Source organism: Peromyscus eremicus, chromosome 6 (assembly GCF_949786415.1).
Source record: "Peromyscus eremicus chromosome 6, PerEre_H2_v1, whole genome shotgun sequence".
NCBI classification, from domain to species: domain Eukaryota; kingdom Metazoa; phylum Chordata; class Mammalia; order Rodentia; family Cricetidae; genus Peromyscus; species Peromyscus eremicus.
Genome location: NC_081421.1, coordinates 26,570,133 through 26,583,627, shown reverse-complemented (window position 1 = coordinate 26,583,627; position 13,495 = coordinate 26,570,133). Strand labels below are relative to the sequence as shown.

Genomic DNA, 13,495 nt, shown 5'->3' with positions numbered 1-13,495 from the left:
GGTTCTAGGTATTAAATTTATCCTTTCTTTAAGCAAGTTCATTTACATACTGACTCCAAAGAAAGGTAAGAAAGAGATGAAAGACTTAATTTAGTCCCCCAAATATGTGTAGCCCAACGAACATGAGGTACACTTAGACCTTTGAGCCCTGGTGTCAGTCTCTGGTCACGGGAAACACTTGGTCCCAAGACCACATTATAGTCTTGCACATAGCATGGCATTACTGTATATTAGTTAACTTTAGCAAACAAAATAACAAAGAACATAAAATGTCTTGAATCTGTTCTCTATTTTGCTCTGTAATTTTCACTGGAATCTAACTCTGCTAGTTTTTTAGTTTCCCTTGAGAATCACTTAAGAAAAGACGGTAAAGAAATAAAAGGAATGATGTATAGAAAATACAGCTTTGAGCATTATAAAACACTCAAGTCACTTAAGAGCACCCTCGCCTTTTAAAGGCTCCATTGATGAGTGATAAGGCAGATAAGATAATAAGGCAGGAGGCATGAGTCCCAGTTTTGATGCCCCTGTGAAGTTCTTTTCCATGCCCAGGGCTTGGCCATGCAACCCACTACAAGGCAGGGAAGATGACCCAAGCAAAGACTTCAAAGACCCTGTGCATTTGTGTTTTCCCCTTTGAAATTCTGATCTGAGATGGACAAAACTGAGCACACCCAGAGGAAAGAGCTTGGGACTAAGAGGTACAGCTGAGCGGGCAGCTCAGGGAAGTTGCATGAATGAGCTCAGATCACAGGAGAACTTTTTAGTTCACTTGCAGAACCGTGAGAAGTAATGATCAGTCCCTTCAGGCCAACCAAGTGTTGGGGCCGTTTACTTCACAGCAGAGGAAAAGGAAGCAGGGTGTCTCACCGGATGGCTCCGCCGTTGTCAGTGCAGTGCTTACTATGCAAAGGTGGGGACCTGAATTTGGAGCCTCAATAGTCACCTGAAAAGGGCAGGAGCACCATCTGCAACCCCAGTGCTGGGGAGGCAAAGATGGGAGGGTCTCAGGGGCTTGCTGGCCAGTCACCCAAGCTGCATCAGTGAACTCTAGGTTCGGTGAGAGACCCTGCCTCAAAAATAAGATGGAGGGCCACCAAGAAACACACTGAACATTGATGTCTCCACATATCATGGAAAGCTTGTGGGGGTCAGAGGATAACTTTGAGGGGTTCTCTCCTAATTTCACATGGTTTCTGGAGATAAAACTCAGGCTGCCAGGTATATGCAGCAATTGCCTTTAACCTCTTCTAAGAGCTATCTCACCAGCCAGTGATTCACATTTTAAGTGCTGGTCATGAGGAGATGAATGTTGGCAGAAGCAAGAGTGTTCTGCAGATTGTCTTACATGAGGGGATGGGAGTTCCACCTCTCACTCCAAATCTTTGGATGTGCATTGTAAGTGGGTAACTGCAAACTCTTAGCTCACTTCCTCTTCGCTGTAAGTAGATAGACGCTGGTAATCTCTCAGTTTACATTCTTTGCACAAAACATAGCATTTAAGTGTCCCAAAGGAAACCCTTACCTCTTTATAAGTTACTGGCCATCAAATACTCATTGTCTTAGGCCCTAATGTTGTTAAAAACAACATTTCCGAGGAATTAAACGACTGCTTCTTACTTGACTGTAACAGTAGGTCTTTCTTTTTAGTTCACAGAAGAGAAAAGTACTTAAGGCTGGGATGATGCTTCATCTAAGCAGCCAGATTCTAAGCAACTGACCTAATAAAAATTGCCTCTAGAGCAGGGCTCAAAAGATCAGGAGGCACTGATAACTGAGGACCGATAAAGCTCAGCCTGTGTCCAGTGTGAGCATGTCTCTGTTCCCCAGCATCTTCCAGTTAGCCAGGGTTGCTCAGCCACACTAGCCAGGCACAGATCTGGTGAGCTACAGAAGAACAAGGGGTTCATAGACTCCTACAGTTTGTAGCTCCACTTGGAATGAAGCTGGACTCTTTCCCCCAAAGAGAGTCTAAGTTGAGCACCACCTCCTTTTGGGAATGACCCCTTCCTAAGGCCTTTCAAGGGAAGAGCAAAGAGAATGTGTTACGATCAAAAGCATTCTGTATACAAACAAAACCGTGAGTGCCCACCCCCCTTCCCTCTTCATGGTCTTTCTCTCATCATGAACACAGTGAAGAAGAAAACAGCCTGCCCTGGTGCATCCTTTTTATAGCCCCAGCAGAGGCCACTTGCTATTTCAGTGGATCCTAAAAAAGGATGCATTCATCATGACAAATCCAAGGAAACTTGATGAACGGCAGCGACAAACAGCATCTGCTGCCACATAAAGTCTGCCCAGATACTGTGCACACTGTTTACTTCCCAGCATCCTTTGAGACCTCTGCACCAATCAGTGGAAGTTGGATGCAGCCTCCCAATATAAGAATATGCACTGGATGGAAAATCCTGAAAGAACAGAGTAAATCACAGAGGCATAACTGTATTTCAGAGACCCTCTATAATGCCACTGGGGTGATTTCCTGATCAATGCTGGGCCTGTCAGATCCAGGCTTTAGTGTTTCTGGAGTTACTTCCTGTTTCCTAGGCAACAGCTTTGTGATGTTTCAGTAGTTCTTGGGTCTTGACCTGGTGCTACAATTCAACTCTGATTTCCTTCTCCTGGCTCCATGAATGGTCTCCAAAGCAATGCTTTGCAACGCCATGACCAAATCTGTAAGCAATGGTTTGTTTGCAATACCATGACCACATCTGTAGTTCTAAGTTTGTGCCCAGATTTTCAAAACTGTTATATTGAAGTTATCAAAGGCCATCAGAGCTGACAGTCCAGGTGACAAGCTTCAGAAGTGAAGAAAAGGTCAGGGACGTTCTTTAGGAAAGCAGCTATCTTGGATAATCGTGATGACCTCCCTTCCCTTACCTTGCTCTGATAGGTTGAGATCCAAGTCTGGGGCCCAGAGCACTGCCATTCCCAGGGGAATTCTTTCTGGCTAATGCTGGGGATATAGAAGTTGTTCTTTGAGGCACCTGGAAGAAAACCAGAAATGAGAAATATTTCCCATAATACAATGCAGGTGGGCTACTCTCTGAGGAGCCTTCTCTTCTTGGAAGACTGGCTAGAAGTTACAGAAGCTGCCTCCTCTAGGGAAGAACTGCCCTCCACCCTTCTGTGAGACAATAAATTCCCAAACAAAGCCAAAGGATGACCTGCCGTCAAAAGTCAAGGAGGGATGGTCCACAGCCATTAAAGTAATTTAGATCTTAAAAACAAAGGAGATTGCACTAATGACCTTGACTTACTGAGCTATAAGGAATGACTTTCTCTTGTTTGGACAGAAATAGTGGCTCAGAGAAACCTATTTTGAGTGAGTGCCCTTTCTTCTGTGGAAGTGCATTATGTGGGAGCTGTACAGAGGATGCCACATCTTAGCTCATCACAATGAACAAATCGATTGTGAACGCTAGTGAAAAGCTAGGGTACCAGTCTAGACCTTGGACAATAAATCACATGCTGGGGAGCCTGGAGAACCTATCACTTTATTATTTACTTTTTAATATTTGTGTGTGTGTGAATCCCTGCATGTATGGATGGATAACATGTACGTGCTAGGTGCCCATTGAAGCTGGAAGAAGGCATCAGATCTCCTAGAACCAGAGTTGCAGGGAGTTGTGAGCCACCCAGTGTGGGTGCTGGGAAATGAGCCAGGGCCCTCTCAGCAGCAGAAGTGCTCTAACCACTGGGTAGCCTCTGCAGCTCTTCTCAGCCTTACAGCATGGGAACACAGACTGCTATACTTCCTAAGCAAGCTGCTATTGTTACTCACAACCCAAAACTGCAAACATCATGTTCGTGTGGTTAATTAGTAAATGCTATTTATAAAACAGAATTAATATTGAAAATACTGGAAGGGGCTTCAAAATGCCTGGGCAAGTATAATAAGTCCAGGAGGTACCTTGTAAGTATGTATTACTAGCTCAGCTGGGAAAAGTACAGAGGAGAATTCAAATGTGGCTTTTCTCATAAAGCTTACAGACACCTGCTTGTGGGGTCAGGTATTATGCAAGGGGAGTCCATTATTTACAAGAAACATACGAATATTAGTGCAGAAGATTACTTTCAATCTAAGTGTCATCCTTTATTTTGAAAAAAATTTTGTTGTAATTAATGTTAACATAAAGTCGAATCAAGGAAGCAAAACAAAATGATCAAATTTATATAATACCTGTTCAAATTAAGTACTACTACTGTTATTCCCACTTTTATTTATGTAAATAAAAACATTGTAGAGAAGGGCTCAGTAGATGACTAAACCCTGACTGTGTTTCTTCCTAGCTGAACACACATCTCCCTGGATGTTTTTAGAGAGCGGGTCAGCCACTTCCTCTTTCAGGTCTCAAGTACTGTCGCTGTTTCATTGTCAAAATAACGGCAGTCTCGCTGCGATTCCCACTTGAGAGGGAGATGATAATTGTTTGTAAATCATTAAAAACTATTTCATTTTTCCTGGAATTAATAACAATATTTTCTGGAAATTATAGGGCATTCCAATTATCACAGCTTCATATGCTGAGCTCAGGAGAAAGGAGAATGATGGACCAGGAAGAATCTGTTACAAAATGTCTGTAGCATTTAAAGACAACCAGGTTGACTGTAGACACACTCCAGAACATCGCTGGGGACAAATCACAGTTTAGTGATGTAAAAGGAAATGAAAGAATTCATGGTGGTTCTGTAGAGTGGAAAGCTAGTCATTCACTCTAAAGTTCAATCCTCTGATTGGTTAAGACTGGGAAGAGCCTTCCTTAGCCTAGAAGGAGCATTCCTTACGTGGAGCCGACTTAAATGCCTAAAGGCAAGGCCAGCCTGCATGTTTGCATACATGTGTTTTCATATGTGTGCACATGAGTGTGATAGCCATGTGCATGGATGCCTGTCGAGCCAGGGATCAATGCTGGGTTTCTTCCTCAATCTCTCTCTGCCTCTGCCTGCCTGCCTGCCTCTCTCTCTCTCTCTCTCTCTCTCTCTCTCTCTCTCTCTCTCTCTCTCTCTGTGTGTGTGTGTGTGTGCGCGCGTGCGTGTGTGTGTGTGTGTGTGTGTGTGAGAGAGAGAGAGACAGACAGACAGACAGACAGAGAGAGAGAGACAGAGACAGAGACACACATACACAGAGACAGAGAGACAGACAGAGACACACAGAGAGAGAGAGACAGAGAGAGAGAGAGAGAGAGAGAGAGAGAGTAGCATGAATCTTAAAAGTTCTTATTAATAAAATCAAACCTGGAGCCAGTTATTGGGGTGAATGCTGGAAGATCAGAGAACCAGAACAAGCCACAGCTACCTCACCTCACCAACTTCTCAGCTGGTCTTGTTTCCTCAGACTGGATGCCTCTGAGTCCTCATCCAGAATGAATCTCAGCTGAACTGCTGCTCCAAAGCCTGAAAGCTTAACCAGCCAAATGGTTAACCAGGCCAAATGCTTCTAGTGTCTGGTCCTCACGCCTTATATATCTTTCTGCCTTCTACCATCACTCCCTGGGATTAAAGGCATGTATCACCATGCTTAGCTGTATCCTTGAACACATGGATTTCTGCCTAGCTTTGCCTCCCAAGTGCTGGGATTAAAGGCGTGTGCTACCACTGCCTATCCTCTATGTTTAATATTGTGGCTGTTCTGTCTCTGACCCCAGATAAGTTTATTAGCATGCACAATATTTTGGGGGAACACAATACCACTTCAGAGAGAGAGAGAGAGAGAGAGAGAGAGAGAGAGAGAGAGAGAGAGAGAGAGAGAGAGAGAGACTCTCATTGAACTTGGGTCTCACCAATTTAGCTAGTGTTTCTGGCCATGGATCATCTTGTCTCTATCTCCTCAGCACTAGGATTAAAGATACATGCCTGACATTTTCTTGACATTGGGGTCCTAAATTTTCTTTTATTTATTTGGTTTGTTTAGCTATAGATGCAATAATCATTGAAAATATCCACTAGTCTGTTTCCTAACATGAAGAGCAAAATGGCGTAGAGTGTTTGGGGTTGAGAGTTCTAATTCTCTATGAAGATACGCCATTCCCTGACACTCATATTGAGTCTCTGCCCCTGTGGGAAAACGAAGATCCAAAGTGATGAACGACTACTCAAGACTTAGCTTAAAGAAGGGGCCATGACAAGTGTGAGAAGTGACATGCTCAGGCACAGTCATGTTCTCCAAACTGCGGAAGGGATGGAACAGTGGGTACCGATGGCGGCGGCGACACAGACACACGGCGGTGGCACTGATGCTACCTTTGGTGGAATGTCTTCCTCCTGTCGTAACCAAGAGCTTCGGTCGAACTTCTCAATGCGAGTGGGGAGAGGAGGGTTTTCTGAGGTGGGATCCGAGTTCTGGCGTGGCATCTCGACCCTGTGAGAGGTCACATTCAGAGCCTCCTGGAACCCAGACAGGCCCTTGGTGGGTTGCTCATGCACCGACTGGGAGACGGTCAACGCAGGTCCCTGGGATTTTACAGCTACCAGCTGTGGGATCTAAGCACACAACACAGGGCCAGCATTATTAGAAGCCCATAGGTTGAAGGGACAAAACGTTCTGTATGCAGGAATGGAATCCATCAGAGCTATTGACAGGGTAGTTTCCAGTTAGCAATAATTGCACGTGGGATAAGCCTCACTGGCTGAGACACTCCTGCTGTACAAGGCTGCACAGCGTGTTTCTCACAGCCCTTCAGAATCTTCAATGTAGAAAACACGTAGGGCTTCCTCAGGGGTTCCGGCAATGGGCTTGGTGCTTTAGCTGGAACTGCTGAGAAGTCAAGGAATAGTACGGGAGTAGTAACAGTAATGACATTATTCAACATTTCTTGGACAGCAACACGAGCTATTTTATAAGCCATCTCAAGCTCCCTCTTGTAAAGTCCTTAGCTTTGAGTGCTCTAAATGTCTTTCTTTTTTCTGAACTCACCTAGTCCACCATGGGGTAGACACAACCAGCCTCCTTTCAGACGGGAGCAATCCCGGGTGGAAAGAGAATAAGCCACGCTGATTTCACAGCTGAGCAGGAAGCCGGTGCTCCGCCCCCAGAGCCTGCACATCTCACCTCTGCAGTATATACCTTCCTTCCTTAGGTGATTCTCCCCCACCCTGTGTGTGCGTGTGTGTTTGTATGCAGGTGCACATGTATGTGTAGAGGCCAGAGGTCAGCTTCAGAATGTTTACCTGGTTTATAGTCTGTCGACTCCCTCCCTCCCTCCTTCTACCTCTCTTTCTTTCTTGAGACAGGGTCTCTGTATAGCTCAAGCTGGCCAGGAATTTAGTGTAGGCATGACTGGCCTTTAACAACTCACAGAAATCCACCTGCCTATGTCTTCTGAGTGCTAGGATTAAAGGCTTGTGCCACACATGGCCCTCACTTTGTTTAAAACAGGGTTTCTCACTGGCTTGGGACTTGCCAGTTTGACTAAGCTGGCTGGCCAACAAGCCCCGAGGATCCCCTGTACCCACTGTCACAGCGCTACATTCACAAGCATGCAGCACCATGCCTGGCTGTCTTACTGTATTCTAGGCATTGACCTTGGTCCTTGTATGGCAAGTACTGTACTGAATGGGCCATCTCCTCAGGCCCTGCAGTGTCCTGATTTATACAGGGCCATCACCACTGAGAATATACACCATCCCCTGATACCAGGATGTTTCTTGAGTTATTTCAACAATTGGGCACACAGTGCAGGAATGACTTCTGGGATTTTCATTTGGCCTCTTAAGAAAAATCACCCAAATCCAGGGTACGAGGGATTCCTTCACCACTATAATGCTCATGTGTGTCTTGTAAATATTGAAGCCTATCCTGCCTCACAGTGTATACGGCATTCATTATCAGAGCCTGAGTCCATCTCTGGGCCTGACCTGTAAGCAATAAATCATGGCTTAAAAAAAAAGGGATCTAGAGTGTTTCCTAAATTAAACTGCTAATTCAAGCAGTATTGATTTCCTGTTGGATTTGTACAATGGCCTGCCAAGCCCTCTTCTGTCTGTAATTTCTGTTGGAGTGTTATAATGACAAGCAAGCTTTGCTTTGGTGAGTGTTCTGCTTTATCCAGAGTAGACCTTGTAACGTTCATACTGATGTAAATATCATAAATGTATTAGGTAACATCAAAAAACACATTAACGTATCTAGTACAAAACCCAAACTCACTTTAGCAGACCATTCTAGGCACCCCTAAAAACTGAAGCGCTCAAAGAACGCTTTCATAGAAAGTCTATACTTTCACTCCCCATCATTTCAGAAGGGGTACTTCCCCGCAATGCTCCCCTTTAATAGGGCAACGGTTCATTATAAGGTCAAAGCAGAAGGGTTTATAAAGAAGGGAAACCCTTGTAAAAATGTCCTCTTTTGAAGAGTCTGCACGAGAGAACTATGTACAGATAAAAACAATCGGGGAAGGTGTATTAAGCTGGGCGGTGCTGAGAAATTTCGAATTTTGCTCATTACTGCCAACTTAAAACACAAAAAAGCCTTGATTTTTATCATTACTCTTTTAAGCTCCAGTTCAAACAACAGAGCATATTTCAAAGGTGACCTGAAAATACACTGGAGAAGCCTTACCACAGCTGGGTGCTGGGAAGAAATTTAAGATGTTTGTGTGAGAAAGGTTGTATTACCTTTTCCCCCATGGAATTTCCATATTCTATTTCACTTTGAATTTCATCTATGCAGAACTAATCAGAAAGCTTCTTTCCTAATAGTGAAATAATCTTTCCCCACCAAATATCTTCACACAGGGCTTCTCAGCCTCTAAGGGGGCACCATAACCAACCTGGAAGGCTTTTAAAGTCAGACTGCCAGGCCTCACCCAGAGTCTCTGGTCAGCGCGTCTGAAACAACACAGGGGGATGCGTTTTTACCAAGTTCATGGGTGCCGCTGACTGCTGGCCTGGAGCACGTCTGGAGAATGACAGACTCAGAAGGCCCATGTGTACCTCACCAAGCCCGTTTGAGTTCTCCCGTTCAGATTTCCACCCATATTCAAGGAAGGGAGGAATGTGTGTTAACAGTCTACCTCAGAGGTCTGTATATGAATTTGAATTCTTCTGCTTGTAACTACAAGAATGCTTGTCCCCACCCTGCAGGACTTGCATGGATCTCCACAGTAGCCACTTTACCAAGAAGTGACTTTGAAGTTGACTCAAGGTCAATAGCTCTACCTCTTCTCGCAATGCAGAGAGGCTTCTGTCCCTCTGAATGCTATACTAAGGGTCTTTACTTCTTTGGTCCTATGTCATACTAGAATCTTCTAGACTTTTAATAAGCTTTCCTGGGCACAAATGTTCACTGAAAAAGAAGAGACATTATACCTGGGTTTCAACAGGTCTGAGCATTGGGGGTGTCCGGGCAGGCTGAACCCCACTAATGCTGAAGGACTCCGATCTTGGGGGCAGATTGGGGTCAGAGATCCTGTTGGCAACCTTGTGAGGCATGGCAGGTGAACTCTGTCGGTTTAGTCTTGAGCGTTCTTCTACCTAGAAGTCAAAGGACAGAAGAGCCTCAATGGCTAGAAGTTGGTGCGTTCTCCAGTAAGAGTTTTCTGTAGTCACCCACACAGGCATTTTTATGTCCCTCGAATGAATTCAAAGAGCCCAAACTTGCCATTTTTGTTTTGCAGCAAGATCTTTCTCTCCTCTGCTTCCTTTTCTTTTCTCTTTTACTTTCTGCTTCTCCTGGAAGTTCTTCCAGTAAGCAAAGGCACACAAGACACTTGAGCCCTTACCCTTACGTTACCCATCAGCTTGAGTTATTTATTTCAGTTAACTGGGCATTCACAGCCTGCTAAGGGTTTGTCTTGTGTTCCTTGAGCTAATATCCTACTGATTAGTCACAAAGCCATGGCAGCAGGCACGGAAATGGTGCGCACCACAGATAATCAAAGGGGACTACAGTAGGCATTGAGACAGAACAGGGGAAAATAGAAACCTGCTTTGGGTTGACTCAGGAGACAGGGGACAAGAGCCACCCAAGGACTGGCGAGGGAGAGGTGGCACACAGGAACCCTGTTCTTCTTTGCATGCCGCTGATAGGCACGTGGGCGTCCTGGATGCTGCTTAATGACATGCCTGTCTTACCCAGACTTCCTGTATCATTTTCTCTTTCTCTTCAGGGCCCTTTCCTTTCATTTGTCCCTCCCTGCTACCCAAAATACACTGATCCTCCCATTTTTTCTGTTCCCAGCATGGACTCTGTTGCCCCCCTCCCTCCGACTCGCCTCCTGCGGCCCACATTCTAGCCCTTCCTCTTCTCTCCTCCCCCTTCTCCCCTCACAACTCACTTCATTTCCCTGTCTTGTCTAATTCTCTGGGGTGTCTCTCAGCCTAAGGACGTCCCAGGAGAAGCTCAGAGAACAAGTGCCTCTTTTTAAACAGATAAAAAGTCACGCTCAGTCAGTCTATATTTATAGCAGCAGTCAGGCTGTTACAGGAGACTTGAAAGTTAAATTAACAAGATGGACATCATCGACAGACAAGATGGAAGACCTTGGTCAACTCCAAAGGGCTAAGACTTGTTCTGGGCTTATCCTACACTGTTCTGTATTTCTTTAGGGTCAACATAATGGTTGTGCTGCTCCAGCATGCAAGGCGATGCCACACACCACTCTCTTCCCCCTGCTGGCTCATTAGAGCGAGTCCTTAACTCACATCCATTGATTGAATATTCAGGTCTGTCTGCATATTTTTATGTTTCAGCTAAGGTTTAAAGTTTCATTCTGCTGACTGATTTGAAACAAAATTCTAAAGTCCTACTCGCTCTTATCTTCCTTACCCTATTTTGAATCTTTCTAGAGACAGGTCCAATCTCCTATTCATAGTAGGTCTGTTTTAACCTCAAACATTTAAACATGCTTCATTAAGCCGTAGATTAGGAAATGGCCTTCCTGCCTCTAGGAGGTGTAATTTGAACACCTCTGCCCCACCATGGCTTTGTGGGGTATATCCAATTGGCCTCCACTTGACTTTGGTTTTGAAATTCCAAGTCCTAGAAACTCACCACACACCAAATTATACTCACTACAAAAGGCCAGGGATATAAACTAGGAAATGTGTACTTTGTGAGTGCATAAAACATTATACCAGCAATAATTACTTGGCTGTTGTACTGAGCAGAAGAGCACAGCCAGCTATCATTACAAGACCTCAAAGTCCCAAGAAGATGGCAGCAGCCAAGTCCAGCACCACTTCTAAATGGCAGACTTCCTGTGAGAGAAGAAAGTGGCTCTTCTTCCATCACTGCAATTCCTGATTTCCTCACTCCCTAAATTCTACTACCTAAACCACTCATGGTTGAACTCAAGAACCCTGAGGAGTAGAAACAGTTCAGAGAAATACCTGGATTTCCATACTCTGGCCACCCAATATCCCAAATTCAGAGTGCATTGGTGGTATAGAAGTGAGCCTGTATCCATGTGTTCAGAACCAAATGTATTCAGAGTGAGGCATACTTGCAATGATTATTAGTGTTAGTTTTAACTGTCAAATACAGGGCAAAAAGTGAATGCCCGTTTTCACAGGTTAACTTGTGTGCCTTTAGTTGTACAGAGAGGCTACTAAGCAACTCCTGGATAAATTTTCAATGCTTTCAATCAGTTCATGCATTAGATTCTACCCTTAGTGTATCTTAACCTGAAAGAATCTATGTCATATGAAATAAATAACCAGTTGTTAATTCCCAGTCAATGATGTCAAGAGGGGTCAATGTGCTGAAATCTAAGCAGAAGTTTGGACAACAAAAGGATAAATCCGTGAGAAGGTTGTAACAATGAGGCATTTAGCTACACATTCGGAAGATTTTTATAGTTATTTCTGTGTGTGTGTGTGTGTGTGTGTGTGTGTGTGTGCGCACATGTGTGTGCCACAACGCATGTCAGAGGTCAGAAAACAACCTCTGGAAGTTAGTTCTCTCCTACCATGTGAGTTCCAGGGATTGAACTTGGGTTGCCAGGATTTAGCTTGCCAGGCAAGCATCTTTAGCTGCTGAGCTATCTTGCTGGCCCAGACTATATTTTTGTCTCAAGAAAATCTTGCCTTAAAGCCTTCAGGAAGGTTGGAACACAGATGTGCTTTGCACCAAAATTTCCCCTTAATTACTGGAGGAAAGACACCAAACCAGACATTGGAAATAACATTTCACAGAGAGAAAGCTGAGTATACTTAGAAGCAGATCATTCTGATACCAGGCAGGGTCTGTGCCCTGACAACTTCTATCTACTAACTGAACTGAAGGTAGTTATGTGAGAAGAAAGGAAAGTGGCTTAGGTAGGGTGTGGTGGTGTACACCTTCAATCCCAGCACTCGGGAGGCAGAGACAGGCAGATCTCTGTAAATTCTAGGCCAGCCTGGTCTACAGAGTGAGTTCTAGGATAGCCAGGACTGTTACACAGAGAAACCCTGTCTCGGAAAAAAACAAAAACAAAAAGTGGCTTTTCCCCAGAGCAAAGATAAACATAGCTAAAAGGGGGCAGAGTCCGGACCCACTTCCATCTGCTTGAGGGGAGTCAGGTAGTAGAGGGTCTTCTCCAGACTCCTGCTGCAGAAAGATGGGAGCTACCGGGTATCATCAGGGTGGGCATACAGCTCAGTGAATAAGGTGATTTTGAGGACCAACCCCACATGTGGGTGGTACTATGCTATGGGCTGGAGTTCCAGCCGGGAGCTGAGCACAGACATTCTCTCTCTGCTTCCTTGGTGTGAACACAAGGTGACCAGCTGCCTTCTCTGCCATGACGGTCTTCAGCTCCTGCAGCAGAGCCAGAATAAACCCCTTCCTCACGCTACCTTCGTCGGTAGTTTGGCACAAGAAGGACAGAAGTAACTAACAGCTGGTTCAGTGCTCTATCACAAAACCAAATTACTGATCTAAGGAAAAGCGGCAGCAGCTTGACATAGGTCACTACGGGTCATGTTTACAGACTGTAACAGAAAGTGGTCCGACATGCTCCTTACGCTAATCAAAATGTTTGCTGTATAGACATAGTTCTTGAACATTCAAAACATTATTTCACTGTAATAGTGAATGTCAATGAAAATGGATTCAAATAGTATGTAAAGGTATAAAACGTTACAGAAAATATCATTCTTGGATTGCTATCTCTCATTAGCCACCATGATTAGGACATCATTTGTAGTATTTTCTATACTAGTAAGATAAGATCGAAAAAGAAAAAAATTAAAAAACAAATAAAAATAGGATCTTGGTTCTGGTTCTGGTAACTTTTCTAAAACATTCTAGGTATAAATACCTACAGAAATATTTCTTAGGTATTCTTACAAACAAGAAATCGCCCTAAACAGCCTCTAAGTGATTAGATATGTTCATAAGAATGCAAGGAAGTCAGTGGTGTCACAAGGACAGATCTGGAGACTGACGTACCCCGTACGTGAGACGACTCAGTGACTCCTGGCAGGGTCGTCAGTCTTGTCTGGGTTACTGATTTTTCTTTATCCACTTGGTTATAACCCTTTTATTTTCTCTTCAATCCAAATAGTCCCAAAT

The 13,495-nt window shown here is 44.3% G+C and overlaps 1 protein-coding gene across 1 annotated transcript in view; it reads right to left on the bottom strand.

The window, feature by feature from the left end:
- Window positions 1-13,495, bottom strand: part of Tnik (TRAF2 and NCK interacting kinase) — a 414,277-nt gene that overhangs the window by 56,841 nt on the left and 343,941 nt on the right. The window contains exons 16-18 of the mRNA XM_059265292.1: window positions 9,310-9,474; window positions 6,244-6,483; window positions 2,881-2,987 (exon numbers count right to left, since the gene is read on the bottom strand). Of these exons, the coding sequence (XP_059121275.1) occupies window positions 2,881-2,987; window positions 6,244-6,483; window positions 9,310-9,474 (512 nt within the window). The remainder of the gene's footprint in view (window positions 1-2,880; window positions 2,988-6,243; window positions 6,484-9,309; window positions 9,475-13,495) is intronic.